Source organism: Terrapene carolina, unplaced genomic scaffold (assembly GCF_002925995.2).
Source record: "Terrapene carolina triunguis isolate 2854851 unplaced genomic scaffold, T_m_triunguis-2.0 Scaffold84, whole genome shotgun sequence".
Lineage (NCBI taxonomy): Eukaryota > Metazoa > Chordata > Testudines > Emydidae > Terrapene > Terrapene triunguis.
In genome coordinates, this window is record NW_020664435.1 from 28,715,630 (window position 1) to 28,736,077 (window position 20,448).

The 20,448-nt window shown below is 42.7% G+C and overlaps 1 protein-coding gene across 1 annotated transcript in view; it reads right to left on the minus strand.

Annotated features, from left to right (window-relative positions):
- Positions 1–612: 612 nt before the first annotated feature.
- DYNC1I1 (dynein cytoplasmic 1 intermediate chain 1) overlaps positions 613–20,448 on the minus strand; it is a 234,361-nt gene continuing 214,525 nt past the window's right edge. Inside the window, exon 16 of the mRNA XM_024212904.1 lies at positions 613–1,692. Within this exon, the coding sequence (XP_024068672.1) occupies positions 1,582–1,692 (111 nt within the window). The 3' untranslated portion in view covers positions 613–1,581. The remainder of the gene's footprint in view (positions 1,693–20,448) is intronic.

Genomic DNA, 20,448 nt, shown 5'->3' on the forward strand with positions numbered 1-20,448 from the left:
TGCCTGCAGAGCTGGGCGGCCAGAGAGTGGCGGCTGCTGACTGAAGGCCCAGCTCTGCAGGCAGCAGTGCAGAAGTAAGCGTGGCAATACCATGCTATGCCATCCTTCTGCGCTGATGCTGGCAGCAGCTCTGCCTTCAGAGCTGGGCTCCTGGCCAGCAGCCGCCACTCTCCAGCTGCCCAGCTCTGAAGGCAGCGCCGCCCCCAGCAGCAGTGCAGAAGTAAGCATAGCAGTAGCACAACCTCCTCCCTACAATAACTTTGCGAACACCCCCCCCACACACACACATACACACACACAACTCCTTTTTGGGTCAGGATCCCTACAATTACAATACTGAACTTTCAGATTTAAATAGCTGAAATAATTAAATTTATTATTTTTTAAAACCTGTGACTGTGAAATTGAGCAAACTTGACCTTGACTTTGATAGGGCCCTACTAATAGGACTAGAGAGGCCTTCTACCATGCAGGGAAGCGGTGGCCAGCACATCCCTCAGCCCGAGCCGCTTCCCGCAGCTCCATTGGCCTGGGACGGCGAACCGTGGCCAGTGGGAGCCGCGATCGGCCGAACTTGCAGACGCGGCAGGTAAACAAAATGGCCCGGCCCACCAGGGGGCTTACCCTGGCGAGCCGTGTGCCAAAGGTTGCCAATCCCTGACATAGCAGTTGTATGAGCATTCTGCAATTCTTGGAAGTCACATGTTCCCAGTGCATAGCCAATGTCCCATGTTTAACATGCTGAGTACTGCTGGCCCAAAAGGATTAACCACGTTGCTCCAGAATAAGTTTATTGGCAATATTGGTGTCATACTCAGGAACCACAATTCTTTGTCAGCCTGTTAGTGTTACCATGACAAGTATCAACGACCAACTGTACGTGAAATATTGTTAAAGTGCCTAGAAGTAATAGGCATTTTAAAAAAATCATTCCATCCACTCAAACAAATATTTATAGATTTTACATCTTTAGTATTTGAATGGTAATGTAGCCTCTACAGCAGCACAGAGACAATGCAGTGCTCTCATTATGCACATGCTTTAGGATCATTTATTTTAATGCTTTCAAATAAATATGTTCCATGCAGCACACCGCAATAAATAAGGAGCAGCAACTTTTGTATAGTACATCCATTCATAATGTAAGTCACCATGTGAAACACCACATCTAAAGTCTTTGGCCCAGTCCCATATCATGAAGCACACCACATCTGCACATAATCATATCTGGCTTCATATGGATTTAATAGGACTATGCCAGAAGTGCATGTGAGCACAAGTTTAACCATGGTTTCTAGCTATTAAATACAGCTACTAAGTAGTTAAAAGGCAACAGCTAAACCCATAAAGGTTTGATTTGTCTTTTCTTTCTTACGTTTCAGACAGAAATATAAAGTATGGAACAGCTCTGGAGATTCTCAGCCTTGTGTAAAGCGCAGTGTGATTAACATGGAGCTCTCTAAGCAATGTTGGCAGGGACACTGGCATCAAAAGCCACAGCGATACTGATTTGACACCGAAAACTGGCATACTCAACAGGGGATAGATGCTGCGCTAGACACAGTGGAAACCTCCTTTTCTCTAGGCAGACAATTCTACAGTCCCTTCCTCTTCACTGTCCGCTCTGTTGGCACGGATTTCAACCAGTGTCCGAGCAAAACGGGTCCATTCGTCATTGTGTGGAACAGCGAGCTGGAAAATAAATGAAATGAAAGGGTGAAGTGGGTATGCACAATAAGAGAATACTTTGCAGTGCAAAGATAATATCTCGGGCCCCAAATCTGAGGGCTTGACTCATGTATAATTCCTACTAGAGTCAATGTGAGTTTTGTGTGATTAAGGACTGCAGCATGGGGCCCTCACAAAAGAACTCTGTGGTTTACTTCTGCAGTTGTAAAGCAATGACATGTTTTCAGGACAACTTTATCATCTCCCTCTTTAGAATCAGTTGGAAATAATTGCTGCATTTAGAGCCCATTTCTCCAGTCCTTACCTGAGTAAAGCACTAACTGACATCAATGAATTTTTTGTCTGAGAAAAGGCTGCAAAATTTGGTCCTGCAAATGTTTACACACATGCTTAATTTTACAAAGGTGAGTCATCCAAAGAAGTCAATGAGACTATTCCTGAGTATAATTATATGCACGATTGGGGTCAAGGCCCCAGATTTGTAAAGGTAATTAGGTGAAATCAATGGCAGTTAGGCCCCTAACTACCTTTAAAAATGTAGTCCTAAGTGCATATGATAACACAGTCTCTAGGTGAAGAATTCTACTGTTCTAAAGTTCATTGATATTGGAAGTATTAATCTAAATAAATTATGCTTACTTTAGTTGCCCTCCTCAATGTTAAATAAGTTACAATAAGAAGAAATACATTCTCATAAAAATGTTAAATTGCTCAAGCAGACCAAGTAAATATTGCTTTACTGATCTGATTTTTGAAGTCATCATGCAATGTCCTTTTCCATTTAATAGTATTAATCGTTTTAGTGAAGACACATCACACATTAGGCTCCAGGAGGACATGTAATCCAGACAGCTAAACTTCTAGACAGAATGTTTTAGTGATCTAGCAAAATAATGCTGCAGACCTTTCCAGTTCGATCCAACATTGCAGTTCCTGAGCGAAAATGCAAAACGGGATTGATACAATCATGGAAAAATTAAAACAACTTCCTGAACATACATTTTTATTGACTCAAATACCGGAAAATGGCAACAAGCATCTAAATTAACCATTCATGTATTTGCTGCTGTCTTAAAGCTTGTGATCTTTCCCTGGAAGGTAGTATGAAAAAGGAACTGTTTACAGACATTATGCAGCTTTTGGTACTGAAAAAGGAACTGTTTAAAGACATGAAGCAGTATGGTACACTAGGTTGGCTGCTAGCATATAATAAAACTGAGTTACTATTTTATGCACATTACACGAGGAACACTTTGCAGGCTAAGAAAAAGTAAGACCCCATAATGGATCCAGTCTATAATGTCCAATATGCAATTGATATAGGCTCAACTGAGAGCTTACTACTTTTTTTTTTTTTAAAGTGGCAAATATTATTCACACTTAAGGTAGATTTCATTAGTTTAGAAATAGTTGAGTGCAGAACTGTAACAGGCATTTTTTTGGATGACAAATAGCTTAACCAGTCTCTCAATATGCACAGGCAATTATCAATATCAATGGAAGCTGAGAAAAAGATATTCTATGTACTAATGTTCAAGGCCCCAATTGGGCAAGCATGTGAGTAGGAGTCCCATGTGGATGACCTTCACAGTCAAAGTTAATCACCTGTGTAAGTGTGTGCAGGGTGAAGCCTTACTGCCTGATCCAAATCTCACTGGAGTCAATGAGCATCTTTCCAGCTACTTCAGCTTTGGATCTGGCTCTAAGTCAGGAGGCAATTAAACATTGAATATTTGGAAAAATATGCTGAAGTTTAAAAACATCCATGTATAGCATGTATTCAAACCACTCAGCTACCGTATGAAAAGTGAGCTTACAACTATAATTATTTTTCTATGTATTTTGATTATTGGACTTTGGTTATATTTATTTAGTTTGTATTCTTTGGCAGTAGTCTTTCTAGGAAAGCTATCTCAGCTCATGATAATACTGAATGATAGATCATTGTGCCTTTGCTCACAATCTATTTTTGCTACTTTTAACCCTGACTCGCTAATATCCATTTTTTTGCATATTTTCTCCTTGATTTTAGTATTATGAAAACACTCAGGAATTGAGTCCAGCGCTCAAGACACAGCAGCTTGAATTAGCTGTCTGAAAGCATGTACAGAAATGGATTTATTCTTATTTTTATTTGAAAGACAGATCTCCCCTCTTTGAAAATACAATATATGATTGGAGGAAATAGAAATAAAAGCTAAGGAGGCAAGGACGCAAAAACATCAGCACTGACAGCTTGATCATGACTACACACCCATAGAAGAGATGATTTCACGAGCTAAGTGGCTTTACATACCCACAGATATAAGATCAGAATAGGGCCCCTAGAGCCTAACACAGCTGCAGTGTTACACAGATCAGCTGTTAAAAGCTTTGCCACTGAACCCACTGCCTACTGAGGCTTCTTTCATAAAGGGTTTCATTTTCTTGCAGAGCATAATAGTGTAATGTTATTAATATGTTGCATCAAAATATGAAAAGAGCCAAATACATACTAAAACAAACACATTAAATAATGAAATAGGGACAATTCTGTCCCTATGTTTTTTTCTTTTTGAGTAACAGCCACATTGCAACTTAGCTGAACAAGCTAAAGAGCATTATTTTGTACCATACAGGTCAGGAAGTGAATAGGTAAAGTTACATTGGAAAAGAAATAAAGACAATAATGAATTTTAATAAAAAATTATACATTCATAGAGGGTAAGGCCAGACCATTATAATCATAGAATATCAGGGTTGGAAGGGACCTCAGGAGGTCATCTAGTCCAACCCCCTGCTCAAAGCAGAACCAATCCCCAGACAGATTTTTGCCCCCCGATCCCTAAATGGCCCCCTCAAGGATTGATTTCACAACCCTGGGTTTAGCAGGCCAATGCTCAAACCACTGAGCTATCCCTTCCCCCATCTAGTCTGTCCTCCTGCACAACACAGGCCATAGAATAAATAAATGCCAGGCTGTCAAAACAACTTTGGTACAAATTCTCACTACTCATAGAAGTAAGCACCACCTTGAGCAAAAAGTGTTTACAGGGTCGGACTCTTATTTTTAAATTTGAAAAATCACCTCTTCCCGAAACCCAAACCAAACGGAGTGAAGTACATACATTTACCATACAAAAGTAAATAAAAGAAAAGTTGGTGGAACCATCCAGATGTACACATGCCATAAATGAGAATGATACATGAGCTTATTACTGCAACTTTTGTCCTTCATCTCACTCCACTTATTGCTTGTTCATTTCATTTACAGAGTCACGTCTGATATTAGGGCCCAGTCCCGCAAATAAAACTGTTTTCAGGGAGATGTCCTTACAGTGCAAAGGGACAGCGGTAGGGAAAAGGGTTGAAATCCTAGCCCTATCGAAATCAATGGCAACATTTCCATGGACTACAGTGGAGCCAGAATTACACTCCATGTCTTTGGATTTGTTCTATACAGTGACGGCCACAAGGTTGGGTGCTGTATAAACAAATAACTACAATGATTAAAAATGAAGATCTGCAAAACCAACATTGACTTGGAAAAATATGCATACAACACCCATAAATATCCATACACATTTTAAATGCATTTGTTTGGGCCATGCACAGAGCCCTTTTCCAGTCATTTCCCACAAAAGTTCCAACAATCAAGTTTTACTTGCAACAAAACAAAACAAAACAAATGTCATGGCTGGCTGTGGCATTTGATTTTTAAATGCTCTCTCACACACACAAGCACACACATACAGAGAAAAATTAGGTAAGAGAAGCAATACCGTGTGGCTTATGTGCTCAATTACAACTAGAGATGGCCAACTTTTTTCAACGTTTCTGTGAAAAGCTACAAGATTTTTATCATTAAATATTTCACAATTGTTGCTATTTTCTGAGCCCCCCCCTCCACTTACAACAAAGCAACATCACTAGATTTTTCAAATATTCATGTGTATTACACAGTAATTTCTAAAAATGCTAGTCACTGAGTATATTTGGATAATAAAAATAGTAGCATAAATTGCCATCAGTTTATGGCTATTTTGTGAGCAGAAATAGAAAGTAAATGGTATCTCTCTAGGTTCTTAGCCCCTTCATGATGATAAACTAAGCACCTCCTATGAACACTTAATTGACTAAATTTTTTACTTCACTCTAGCCTAGCTAACAATAATGTTACATTTATAAATGGTCAGCTAGCAATACTAACAACAGAAGTTGGTATTTACAAATGAGTGCGAAGGATTTTGTCATACATTGCCCATTAAAGTATTGAAAGATAGGTAGCTAAATCACCTTTGAAAAATCTCTACCAGAGACTTTAGGCCGCAGTCCTACAAACACTTAGGCATGTGTCTAATGTTATGCACACAGGTAATGAGACTGCTGATGTATGCAAAGTTACACGTTCTTACTTGTTTGCAGGACTCAGGCCTTAGATAATCTGATGGGGCTGAATTTGGGATTAAATTTTGCTTTTGGGTGCAGGCATTCAACTAGGAGGCCATACTTGGCCCTTTCTGTTTTTTCTCAAACTATAAGTTCCTTGCTATGTATAGCATGCATCTTTCAGCATCACAAAAACCATTTTGTTTCTAAACGAAACACTGATGAAAAATACTCCTTGTTTCTACTTCTGTAACCTAAATAAACCTACATTATTTTTAGCCTATTGAAACCCAGCCCTGCTTGACTGATACGTACCTATGTATCAAATGGACTATAAAGATTCCAACCTGTTTCTATCCGCTGTTTAGCAACTGAGCTGTGTGTCTCAAACCTTAGGGATTATTTTTTCCACCAGCTCTACCACTGTGATTTCAGATAAACAGGTTTAAGTTAAATTGCATCTTAGATTCAGCAAGAAAACATGGATTGGTGGGATGTTTCCATACATTGAATGGTGGTAGATGATGGATTCTGACCACTTCTGTGTCAGCAAAAAAAACCAATTTACAAAATCAAAGTCTCTTCAGGACAACATCTTACAACTCCTTAGTCTCCAAAACCAATGTAAAGTAAAGCTAGTTCAGCTGCAAAAAATGATTCCTGCTGTGAGGTGCATGCAGTAACTTACTAGCAGCAGCCCCATCTAATATGGAGTTACCAGGGATGTGGATAGGTAATTTCAGAACACTGAGAGCCAAATTCACTCTATTTTGGAGTTGTGCCAGCATAAATGTGGCTCTGCCTGTACTTAGAAGATTTTACTCTCACAATCTCAGTCAGTTTGTGGCAGCATTAACCCTATATCCCCCTATGTTTCATTCTAATCAAAGAAAATCTGTATCCATGTGTCTCAGGCTAGTGGCCTCAGTCAGCATGGTGGTAAAGTGTAAGTCCGAGCGGAATTTAAGGCAAGAACGAATAATGTGGCACTGCTAAGGTAGCGTGGCTCAGACTGAAGGCAAAGATACGGCATTCCTTTCCCTTCTCTGACATGCCACAATCTCTTCTGATTGTAGGAGAATGGAAACTGCACATATCCACCTGCAGAGTTTCTTTAATCCTTTCATCCAAGGCGAGGATTTCCCCATCACCATGTATGGATGACCCCCCACAGCTTCCACCCCCTAAACATGAAGGTTCCCCAAGATATCCCCAAAACAAGCTGTGTTCATGCAGAGTTGTGTCCTGTGGGCTGCACAGGAGCTGTGCTACTAGGAACTCCCTTGACGATCGCTGTACTTAAAACCTCACAGCAGAAACAGCGAAAACCATAGCTGGGGGAAAAATCAGCACCAATTCCTGCACACCTTGTAACCTGTGCCATCTTGCCCAGGGTGTTCAGGGCATAGGAACCTGGCAACTCCTTCCCCCTTCACTTGGCCATGGAATCTGAACACTGTGGAGTCCCTGTGGAGGGTCAGGTAGGAGCATGCCATGCAGGCAGCACTTCCAGCTTTTGCACCCCTGCCCTGGAGCAGTGGGAACAAGATCCCTTCCACTTCCAGGGGGACATGGAGGCCTGTGTTTGGTAGTTACATTTAATTTAAATGATTAAATCTCATGCTTTAATCTATGCCCAGCGGTGTTGGGTTTACAATGGCGCCATGGAGCCTGGCCTATGCTCAGAAGGGGCCCCGACCTACTCTGCTTGCACTGTGCCCTGAGACCCCGCCAGCCCGCTGACTCACCCCCTGCCCTGCCCCCACTTGCTCCTCTCAGCCTGCCCACCATCTGGCCAAGGGCTCCTCTCCACCCCCTGGTTCCCACCTGCTGGCTTCTCTCTGCCTCCTGGCCAGAGCCCAGTGCACCTCCGGCTCCGGGCAGTCTCTGCTTCCTATCACCTGTGGGGCCCCACCTGTCTCCCTGGAGCTGAGCTGCCTGGGACTGATGCAGAAGCCTGGCCAATCTCGGCCAGTTGCGGGGGCGCAGTGCGGGGAGGGGGCTTGGCCGGGCACCTCCAGGCAAGTGGGTCCTGACGGAGCCCGGACCTGACTGATCACGCCACTTCTGAGGGGCCGGAGCGATTCCCCGCCCTGGCGGCTCAGCCTGGCAGACACAGTCGCCGCCTAGCAGGGCCGATGAGTGGGGCTGGGAGGCAGGGTGTGGGGGAGGGGTCTCTGGAGGGCCTGGGGGTGGTGCTGCACTGGGAGGGGGTGGGGAAGATCGCTGTGTGTTGGGGCACTAGGGAGTGGGGGTTCTGTGTAGGGTGCTGGGCAGTGCATTTGTGGCAGGGTCTGGGGGGGGCACTGGGCATAGCAGGTCTGGGGGGGGGCTTTGGCCATAAGGAATTGGGGGGGGGGGGGTTCCGCTGTTGGGCAGGGGGGCTGTGTGGCACGGCATGGGCCCACCCCTGAGGGGAAGGGGCACGCTGGCAGCACAGGGCCAGGCAGGCCATCGTGCATCTGGCAACTGCTGGTTTGTAAATAGTGCCCTCGCACTGGGCTGGGTGGCACAGGGCCTCCCCTGCCGTGCCACGTTGCCCCTGGCTGGCCCCTCACTCTGAGGCCCAACCCCCCCCACGCCATGCTCCATTGCCCCCATGGGGGGCCCACAAATAAGTTTGGCACCGGGCCCACAAAAGGTTAATCCGGCCCTGTTTCCCAGCTGTGGCACCAGCCATTCGTTGGCTAAGCTAAGAGTCAAACTGCCTTTTGTTGTGGACTGCCTGTGTTCATGGACAGTGAGCTTGTGCACAGCTAGCTGTGGTGCTGAACTGCTCAAGGATGTCTCTGACAAGAGAATTTAGCCCTCCCGAATACATTTCTCCCATTGGGGCAAGTCTCTCCAGTGTCTGTACATGCATCCCCTGCACATAGGTGTAAAAACAGAATCCAAAAAGATCATTTCCCTCCACAGTATATAAGCTACTTTCTGTATGTGCTGAATGTAACTGGTTATTTGATGTCTTTTGCATCTAAGGGGCCAGATTCTGATCTCAGTTACGTGGTAGGAAAGCAGAAACTTTCACCATGTAATGGAGATCAGAAACTGGCCTATATTTTAAAATATTTTAAAGTATCGTTTATGAGTTGTGGTTGGGTTTTTATTGGCGTCTTTCCCTGCTTCTCTGCCTTTATTCCTACAAGAGCTCTCTTTACAAAAATCTCAGATCCAACATGGACTGAGATTATACTGAAATTCACAATTCAGCTTTCTCATTTCTAAACCACTTCAGACCAAATTATGCTTGGCTTGAAAAGGACTGGTTAAAACATTTTGAGGAGTGGCTAATTAAGACATGAGGAAAAGTATTCAGGTTCGTTTTAGTTTGATTTGTCAAATACAATAAGTATGGTAAGATAGTTATAATGACTAAGATGGTATGCTTCAGAATAAATACTTTGTGTGATTTATCGGCATCATTATAATCTTTCAATTTGATGGAGTCATTTAAAAAAAACAAACCTCTAACCACAAGAGAATATTACTTTGTTTGTTCTACATAGAATGCTATCCATATTATCATATAAAATGAAGTGCTGTCTTGAAAAGAAATTCATTGTAAACACTTTGTGAATAGAGTTCCCTGAGAAAAATATTCTTAAGATGATAAAATGTAAATATTACACAGAGTGTTCCAGCTAGATAATTTTTTTCTAATTATTGTTCCAATCCTGCATTCTATGTGAAGTGTAGCATTTTCAGGATCAGGCCCAGACATTTAGAAATAAAAAGTCCAGACAGTTATAATTCCCCCTAAGGCATCCAATCCGATCCAAATGCAGTCAATAAGTATTTTATCACTGATTTCAATGCCGCACGTCAAAGCGAAAATAATGTCTACATATACAAACATTTCTATGCACACACATCCCCACCTATTTTGGCCCTGAGCTTGCCCTACTGAACTCAGTTGCAAAATGCCTTTGATATTTTTCTCAAGCATATGTATATGTGTGTGTGTTTGAAAAAGGTCTATATTTTTCCAGTCCACTCCCTATGATTTTTTTTCAATCAATTATAAAATATGATTGAAAAATGTCTATATTTTTCCAGACAACTCCCTATGCCACACACATGGATGGAAACAAAGTGGGAGGTAATACGCAGTGAAATGGCCACCAATGTAACCAAGGGCACCTTTTTTCACATAACTACAGTACCACTGTATTTAACTCTTGGGAGAGCCTAGCATCACTGTTAACAATGGATGAAACCACTGGCAAGAATTCAAAGCCAGCATACTGCATGCAGATGATTTTAATAAGATATAGTGTTTAGACCACAAAGGATACACTCCAGTGTAGCTCTGTATATATTTGTTTACTTAATTGAAGGACTGAAATACCATAAGCAGCCTAAATACTGGATTTATTCTACGCACAGACGTCAGTCTAGTGTCACAGACACAGTACACACCAGCCTTCTGTGAAGTTCATTACTTAGCCCTCGTCTAGATTAATGTCTGCTATGAGTTACTTCCAGCAGGAGCTGATTTAACTAGTTCTGTACTAGTAAAAAAAAGGATTAAAGATTAGATTACACAACAAAAATACTTAACCTCTATCTTCCCACAGAAATAGAATATAACTTATGTGAAGTTTGATTTTCTTTCTGTAAGTCAGAAGTAATAGCTTTTAAGTTAGTATTTGATTGTACATTTTGTTCTTGATATAAAACACAACTTTTAAAAAAAAATTACAGTTTTTGTGTGACGACTTAATGATCAAAACAACTTCTTTCTTTCTGTAAAGGGCTTGGATCTTAAACTGAACATTTGAATACTGATTGTTTAAACTTAAACTCCTCAGTCTGACACACAGCCCTGTTGGAGCAACACTAACCTCTAGGAAATACTCAAACATCGGCTGTGAACTATACGTATGTTACACACAAACAACTACGTTAAAAGAGTGTTAAAGTTGCAAAGCCAAGCACTTGAAAGGTAGGAAATGCCAGTATTACGATTGCCCCCTTGTGTATATGAACTATGCTATGGTCTATAAATACATTACACCACACACTATTTTCTCCACAGTACCACTGTCTTATTCAGTGCATGGGCTGGATGATGCTCACTGAATTAGCAGCTATTCAACGTTTTGCTATCTCATCACTGGTCGATGGGTGGCCCCAGGTCTTATTTACTTCACTCTATTCATATTACTGTCCTTAAAGGCTTTTCTGTGGCACTCAACATTTCAGTATCTGAGTGCTTCACAAATATTAATTTACTTTCACCGTCTCCATGAGATGAGGTAATATTATCCTCATTTTATATACTGGGAATGAGCAACCTAAAATGGGAGGCAGATTATCCCACATCTCTACTGCAGGATTCTTCTACTTTCCTCTGAAGCAAATGGTGCTGGCCACTGTCTGAGACAGTATATTGGGCCGGAGGGACCTCAGTCTCAACCAGAATGGCAATTCCTATATTCCTAACTGACACACGGAGATATTAAGATCAAAAGTGTCCATTAAATTTGTGTACCCAATTTGACATGCCCAGCATCTGCTTTTTCAGAGTACTTAGCACTATATAGCACAGGGGTCGGCAACCTTTCAGAAGTGATGTGCCGAGTCTTCATTTATTCACTCTAATTTAAGGTTTTGCATGCCAGTAATACATTTTAAATGTTTAGAAGGTCTCTTTCTATAAGTCTATAATATATAACGAAACTATTGTTGTATGTAAAGTAAATAAGGTTTTTAAAATGTTTAAGAAACTTCATTTAAAATTAAATTAAAATACAGAGCCTCCGGACCGGTGGCCAGGACCAGGGCAGTGTGAGTGCCACTGAAAATCAGCTCGCGTGCCGCCTTTGGCACCCGTGCCAGAGGTTGCCTACCCCTGATATAGCACTTTCTATGTTCAAAGTCTCATTTCTTTTTCCTAATTACTAAACCTTTAGTGAGTTTGTTACAGGATTGGCTACAAGTGTTGTCTTTGCTTTGAGATCTCAGTACAATTGACCTGGGGTAAGTGACTCGTCCTTTGGGATTGGGAGTAACCTCATTATTGTTGTGAGTTTTGGGGTAAGGAACCATATATCATAAAGCCCAGCTTGCCTGGGTGGCAAGATAAACTGGAATCCCAAGGGGACTGTCTGTGACTCCATGGTAAGACTGTTATAGTGGCTTTAGGAGTTCACACTCGTTACTGGGTTGGTGATATCTAACTATAGAACACACAACAGTTTGGAGTTTTTGCCCTGCTTCTTGACAGTCTGCCCTGAGGTTGGCACTCATGGTCATGAACCACTCCAGACAGCCTGACACAACCTATCAGACAGAAAAATTAAACTTCAGATGTGCAACCTTAGCTGCTGGGTAGTGTAAGGCCCCGAATGTCTCTGCATCCTCAGCTATGATTTTTGAGCTAAATGGCTCTTCTTCTAAATCATGAATTCAATAGCTTTGTACTATTAAATGTAACATAATTTTGCAAACCATAACTAATTAAGTAATTAACACCATAATTAAGGACTCCCTCAGAACCCAAACTGCTGTTGAATGTGGCAGGTTGAAACCACAGAAGATTAATTATACAAACTAACTCTTCTATCAGAAGGTTTATCTCCATGAAGCATTTATCCCCACAATGAGAGTGCATGAATGCACTGCACACATACTAACATATATTTAAGTGAATTCGGCATGAAGTATTTTCCCATTGATACTCTGCATTACATACGAGCTATGCACATTTACCCAGTCTTCTTGTAAGCATCGGTGGGTTTTCCTAGTGGAACAACACTATATTAGATTAAAACCTAACGTTTAAAATAGGGCTTATGCCTATACATTCACAATGGTTTTTACAACGGGGGTGGGGGGGGCCGAGAATCTTCCTGTGAATTTTTTTTATTCCTGTACACTAATTGATTATTTCAAGGTGCATGTTTTCACTGTCAGCATTCGGCTGCTCTGCTATATTTAATACAACTCACCCAGGGTCAGTGCTGAGGGACTGGAAACTGGGAAACATTGTACCTCCTTTACTCAGGAAAGCCTGGGACTGCATTATTTTTTCCACAGAGCCTCCCCACAGGATTTCAGGGCAGCCACAGCTGGGGAGCCACCACTGGGGCCTGAGCTAGTACAAATACACAGAGCCTCCGGAGAAAGTGATGTGTCAGGTTTGTAGCCAGCCCCACTGCCTTTTCTGCAAGGGGGAATATCTTCTCCCCTACCCTTCACCCCCAGGCTGGGTGATGTGGTAGGGTATCTGTGACCTTGCTCTTCCTCCTGCAGGTTTTACCATGGGGGACAGGATGACCCCCTCATCTATTCTCTCTTCTCCCACAGCATCTGAGCACCTACTAGCAGTGCAATAAGCTACATGATTAACATCTGTCACATGTGGTTTGTTCGCTCTCCCTCTCCACAGGGGAGGATCTGGGTCTTTGTGGAGAAAATAGGAAACATGAGGCTGTTTTAAATGTGACACAATAACAAAAACACTTGGAGTTGAGCCTTTTTTGCTTCTTTATCATATAGCAAAAGGACTAGGGGATGTCTTCTTGTTTCATTATAGAAATCCAAGTCTTGTCTCCCCTGGCAAACTCTCTGGTGACCTAGTGAAATGTTACATTTGGAGAACTGGTGACAAGTTACATCATAAGAGACTGAAAGCTGAGCAATTGAGAGTCAAAGGGCTTTTAATCCGACTCTTTAAAACCTGAATTTGTGGTTGTTTTTGTTAATGCCTCTAACTCCAATACCTAGCTAACGTTTGAGAGAAAGGATATCTTTCTTAGAGATTCCAACTCCCTTCCTGCCAGTTAGGCATAAAGCTCACCTAACACATTTCCTGAGACTCCCAAGGAGTCCTCCAGCATAACCAGGCAAGGTAAGAATTAACATTCCGCATATTTATATGGTAAATAAGCAGACATTATTGTTAGAAATCTCCATGCATACAGATTTCAAGTCTTTTTAAAGAAACAAAAACTGATATACGGGGCGCTGGAACAATTTGTACAGTGGGGGTGCTGAGACTCATTTAGCCAATCTGTAAACCCTGTATATGATGGAAAACACTTTGAGCCCGGGGGTGCGGGAGCACCCCTAGTTCCAGCACCTATGCTGATATAAACACAATTCTGGGTTTTAAAAAAGCCTTTGGCAGATCACCTTGAAAACAATGGCAGCTGTTTGAAGCTGCTCAAAGGTTTAGAACGCTAGGAGGAGTCTGCAATGGATGTGAGTCGGCAGGGCAGAGTGCAGGTGAAGCAGTAAAAAGGACAAATTTGGAAGAGGAAGGGAAACACGGTCTAGTGGACGGGGCACTGAACTGGACTGGTACTGAGGGTATCTAGGTTCAGTTCCCAGTCCAACTATACATTTCTTGTGTGCCTTTGAGCCAGTCACTTAAGCTACCCTGTGCCTCAGTTTCCCATGTATACAATGAGAATATTTCCCTAGCTCAGAGGGGTGTCATAAGAACATAATCCATTAATGAGTGTGAGGCTCTCAAAAACTATGCAGATGAAGGAAAGAGAGAGATTGAAGGTACAAGATAAATCACATTCTTTTACCATTTAAGATGTGGACATTACTCCCATATATACCCGCACATAAGTGAACAGATACAGATAAGCCCGATTTGAAACTGGAAAACAGATTTAAATGTTAAGTTTTAACTTAATATAGTGTTATTTCGCCACTGGGGAAACACACCAATGCATCCAAAGTAACCTAAGGTAATGAATATTGTAATGAGAAACACAAGTATTTAGGGTGATAATGACTGGACTCTGCGCTACTTAGATCAGCTCACCCCCTATGGAGGCTACCAAAGCTTAAAGATTTTATCACTCTAGTAATCAGCAATGGGTAATGGCTTTCATAAAACACAGTAATTAAACTGACTCATTTCTAACCAGTGCATTTTTTTCATTAGGGAGTTCTTATTTTAGCTACTTCAAAAATACCTTTGTGAACACTGGATACATCAGTCACTGGTGCAACTATTTCGATTCAAAATACAAATGAGTAGGCATGGGATGGAAAGCTGTTCTCTCACTTTTTCATATAAAACAAATGATCATTGCCTAAATTTAAGCCATGTGAAAAGCATGCATTTGTTGTATCCTGTCTTTTCTTCCTCTATGAGCCCCTCCCCCCCCCTTTATTTTTAAGCCTCCAATTACATTACAACACTGGGGGGAAATTAAAATAGTTCTTCAGAATTTTTCCCAGCAGCCAGTCTGGGTCATAGCTTGGGACTGAACTGGACTGATTTGTCTGGGTGAGCTGGTACTTTTTTTTTTCTGGTAGCTGCGTTCTTGAATTCCAGAATCTAAGATTTGCTTCATTTTTAAAATAATAAAAACTCTAGCCCTTACAGTGGCAAAGATACATTTCGGAATGTGAACCACGTATAAAACCAATGCCACAATCAAGGACGGCTTTAGGACCTGCGGGGCCCGATTCAAATACCCGGCAGGAGTCTGGGTCTTCGGCGGCACTTCGGCGGTGGGGGGTCCGCGCCGCGTCTTCTGCGGCACCGAAGGACCCCCCACCGCCAAAATGCCACCAAAGACCCAGAGCGGACCCCCCGCCGCCGAAGTGCCACCAAAGACTCGGAGCGGACCCCCCACCGCCGAAGTGCCACCAAAGACCCGGAGCGGATTGCCGCCGGGTGAGTAAAAATTTTTTTTAAAAAGGCACCTAAGGCAGAGGGCCCAATTCCAGGGAATCGGTGGAATTGGCCTAAAGCCGGCCCTGGCCACAATGAATACCTGAGTCTGAAGAAAACATGAAACAGCAGCGCTGAAAGAGATGTGAATTGCTCCTTTTATCTCAATCAGAAGTTAATGTTGAAACGTAACAAATATGATTTAAATATCACCACTGTTAATTATTTCACTGCTGATCAAAGCATGCAAGAAAGCAGCGAGATTATCTTTTTATGAAGATCTGCACAGTTTACTGTGAATGATTTCTCTTTTTGGTGTCTCCACGGGGTGGAACTCGGTTTATGGGTGGAGTCTGGGGAATATCATGTCTTACTTTTCTCCAGTTGGACCCTGATTGCTACTGACCCTAACACTAACCTGTCTGATAACCCTGCAAAACAGATGCAACCACTGATATTTCCATTAGTTAATTAGTCTAATGAAACAAGTCATATGTGATAATAGGCCCCTCTAAATTACAACTTCGAACACTCTTTTAGATCATAATTTCTCTCCTTGTGTTGAAAATACTTTTTCTCTTTTTTTTCAAGTTCTATATTTTACTACCATCAACTAACAGATTATTGATTTGAAAGTTATAGCTATTTCCCAGGGAGGGATAGCTCAGTGGTTTGAGCATTGGCCTGCTAAACCTAGGGTTGTGAGTTTAATCCTTAAGGGGCCATTTAGGGATCTGGGGCAAAATCAGTAGTTGGTCCTGCTAGTGAAGGCAGGAGACTGGACTTGATGACCTTTCAAGGTCCCTTCCAACTCTATGAGATAGGTATATCTCCATATATTTCCCCCCACCGCAAACAAAATCTGCCCCGAAAGGATTAATGGAAAAAAGAAATGGTGGAAGAGAAGCTGCTACAAACAACATTCTAACTCAACTCATTTAAGCAGCAAACATGGCTGATAGAGAATATTTATGACAGCAGCATCTGTGTAATATCACAATGGAAGCAAGCTTTCTATAAAATATATCTAGTTAGGTCTATCAATCAATCATCGGGGCATGTGAATAAATCTACAGTCAATGGTCCATGTTCTAAAATCAACTGTTACCATGTAGAGCCCTGGCTACTGAGTAAAGAAGCCGTAAGACTACAGAAGCTAAATTGATTCACGGTACATTTTACATACAGTCTTTTTAAAAAATATATCACACTTATAAGTCTTGTGGAAGTGAATATATTCCAATCTAACAGAAACTAGCATTCATAACAATGATTGTTTATATTCTCTGACTAAATTAAATACGTTTCAGATCCCGTCACACTGAAACAATCTGCTTTTTCCCCCTCAATTTTTTAAGCCATCAGCTACTGATCTACAAGTTGTTCTCACAAACCACCACACATGTGCACATATATATGGATTATTTAAGTCTATTCTCCCCTGGAAGCATGTGCATGACTCCCATTAATGCTAATGGGCGTAAAACACAAGCATGGAGGAGAAAATAGACCCCTCACTGTGAAAATGAATGTGTTCAGTTATTTTCAGACACGATGCCGAAATCAAACAACTAAAAGTACGTACTGTAAAAGACAACATTATCTGGTTTAACTGAAAAAATATTCGCATTATTTTTAACTCAGTGGTCACGGGCTCTGTCTCATCACCCATGTTTCTGCACTTGTGATGTCATAAAGATCATGGATTGATGACCTGTCAAAACAAAAGGGCCTTATCCTAACGTCCTTACTCAGGCAAAACATCCATGATCTCAAAGGGAATTCTGACTGGAATGCAGGTTTGGGCCCTAGATCTGATGTTTGCAGATAGGCCATATGAGGCTCTCTCTAAACAGCATATATTTTAATTAAAAATCACAGATGCAAATTCTACTGCTCTCTAGAAGAGAATAAAAACAGTGATGGAACTAACAAGATAAGAACCTCATCACTTTCATTTGATATCCGAATAGGTTTCCTGCTCTGTCCCAAGCTTGTCGTGTCAGTTTTGTGTCCCAGTTCATTTGTGTAGGAAAAGTGGATTTTATTATTTTACGAAATATGATTTTAAACATTATTGTGCTTTTGGATGATGTTGTTCAATTCAACGTATCTTCTTTTTTCAGTTCATAGATTCATAGATTCCAAGGCCAGAAGAGACATTGTGATCGCCTAGTCTGACCTCCTGTATAACACAGGCCATAGAACTTCCCCAAAATAATTCCTTGGGCAGATCTTTTAGAAAAACATCCAATCTTAATTTAAAAATTTTCAGTGATAGCGAATCCACTAGGACCCTTGGTAAACTCTTCCAATGGTTAACCACTCTCACTGTTAAAAATTTACATCTTATTTCCAGCCTGAATTGGCCTAGCTTCAACTTCCAGCCATTGGATCATGTTATGCCTTTCTACGCTAGACTGAAGAGCCCATTTATTAAATATTTCTACCCCATGTCTTATAGACCAATCAAGTCACCCCTTAACCTTCTTTTTTGTTAAGACAAATAGATGGAGTTCCTTGAGTCTATCACTAATAAGGCAGGTTTTCTAATCCTTTAATCATTCTCGTGGCTCTTCTCTGAACCTTCTCCAATTTATTAACATTCTTCTTGAACGGTGGGCACAAGAAACCACCATTTAGGAACGTTATGGCCAATCAAATGTAGCACAGTAACTCTTCACTTAACGTTGTAGTTATGTTCCTGAAAAATGTGACTTTAAGCGAAACGATGTTTAGCGAATCCAATTTCCCCATAAGAATGAATGTAAATGGGGGGGCTAGGTTCCAGGGAAATTTTTTTTTGCCAGACAAAAGACATTATATACATTTTAAACAAGCAATTTAATACAGGTATTAAACAGGCTGGCAGCACCCCTATCAGCTCCCCTATGCCTTCCCCCGCCAGTGCCTCCTGCCCGCCGGCGGACCCCGCAGATCAGCACCTTCCCCCTGCTCCCCCTGCCTCCTGCCCATGGCAATCAGCTGTCTTACAGCATTCAGGAGGCTGGGGGGGAGGAGTGAGGACCCGGCGCACAGCCTCCCCACTCCCTCCCCTGCCTCCTGCCCGCGGCAATCAGCTGGTTTGCGGCGTTCAGGAGGCAGGGGAGGGAGGGAAAGGCTGTGCGCCACATCCTCGCTACTCCCCCTAGCCTCCTGAATGCCGCAAAACTGACTGCTGCGGGAAGGAGGCAGGGGGAGCAGGGGGATGGTGCTGATCAGCGGGGTCCGCCAGAGGGCGGGTGGCGCTGGGTGGGGTGTGTTTCCCAGCCGTGGACAAAGCAGGCAGCCAAACGACATTATAGGGGAGCACTGCACAACTTTATACGAGCATGTTCTGTAATGGAGCAGGGAAGTAAGATCGAAACCACGTTAAGCAAGAGGACATTAAGTGGGGAGTTACTGTACCTGGAATGTAACAAGAAGAAGAATAGGGTAGGTTTTAAAGACTGGGCAAATATGAAAAATACAGTATCTGACTATTTTTGCTGAATATATGTAGGATCTCTGCAAAGCAGGCTGCTGCCTTCTGAGCAATGTAATCCTAGAGACTCTTTCTACTTCAGAGCACAGTGTGCCCTGGCACTAATGGATGCTGATTATGATTCACTATAGTTAGGGGTGAATTTTAAAGGGCCCATGCCCTCAAAAAATCCAGATTTCTCTACTAACAGCTCTGTTTCAGAAGTCAGCCACTGAAAAAGAAGAGAGGAGCCATGCAGAAACCACTTGGACTGAGACAATTTAAGAAGATGGGCAGGGAGGGCATGTCCCAATAGGTCAAAGCACAAGAGGGGAGGCCACTCTTGTCCATAATATGCTGAAGAAAAGAGGAAAGCTCCTGAGGAGCACTCCTGCAATGGAGACAATGCTCCTGATTAAGGGCCTGTTCCCATTCAAAGCAATAGCAAAGCTCCCACTGACTACACTGATGCGGCAATGATCCCTAACAGAGACACTCAGATGCTCAGTGAGGAATAAATATCTAGACTTAGAGTGGATGATCCATCCAGGCAGTGTGAGGGCAAGAGGAGTTTAGATTAGAATTAGATAGTCCAATAAGTATAGAATTAGCGGGTTCTGGTAAGATTGTCAGCTTTGCTTTCTAAACACCTTGCCCTTACGTTGGAGTTTAGTGACTCCTCCCAGTTGAGGGTGTCACGAGGGGCATTTTTTCCAGCCTTGAGGTTATTTGCACTCTCCTCACCCTGCCACACAGAGCATGGGAGATGAAGGGAAAGGAAAGGAGGGAACAGCTAGGAAAGGAGGGACAGGACTGGAATGGCCAGGCAGTGAGCTCCTAGCCTCAATATGCTTTTCCGTACTGTATTGTCTTTCTTCAGCAGGCTTCATTATACTTCTGGATAAGGCAATCTGCCAGGAAGTCAGGGTCCACGGTTTGCTACAGTTTGCACCACTGACAAGGTTGCAAACATGTTTTCCTGCATCAGGCCCTTCTTAAGGGCTTGATCCAATAATGTCGTTGACTTCAACAGGAGTTAGATCAGGCCCTAAGTGCAGGGCCGGTGGAAGGATGTTTCGCGCCCTAGGCGAAATTTCCACCTTGCGCCACCCCCCCCCCCGAGCCCCCCCCCCGGGGCGCCCCCCCCCCCCCCCCCGGCAGCTCCACCCCTCCACCCTGAGGCACCCCCCTGCGGCAGCTCCCCACCCCCCACCATGTGGCACCCTCCCCCGCGGCAGCTCACCCCTGCCCCGCCTCCTCCCTGAGCACGCCGTCGCTGCTT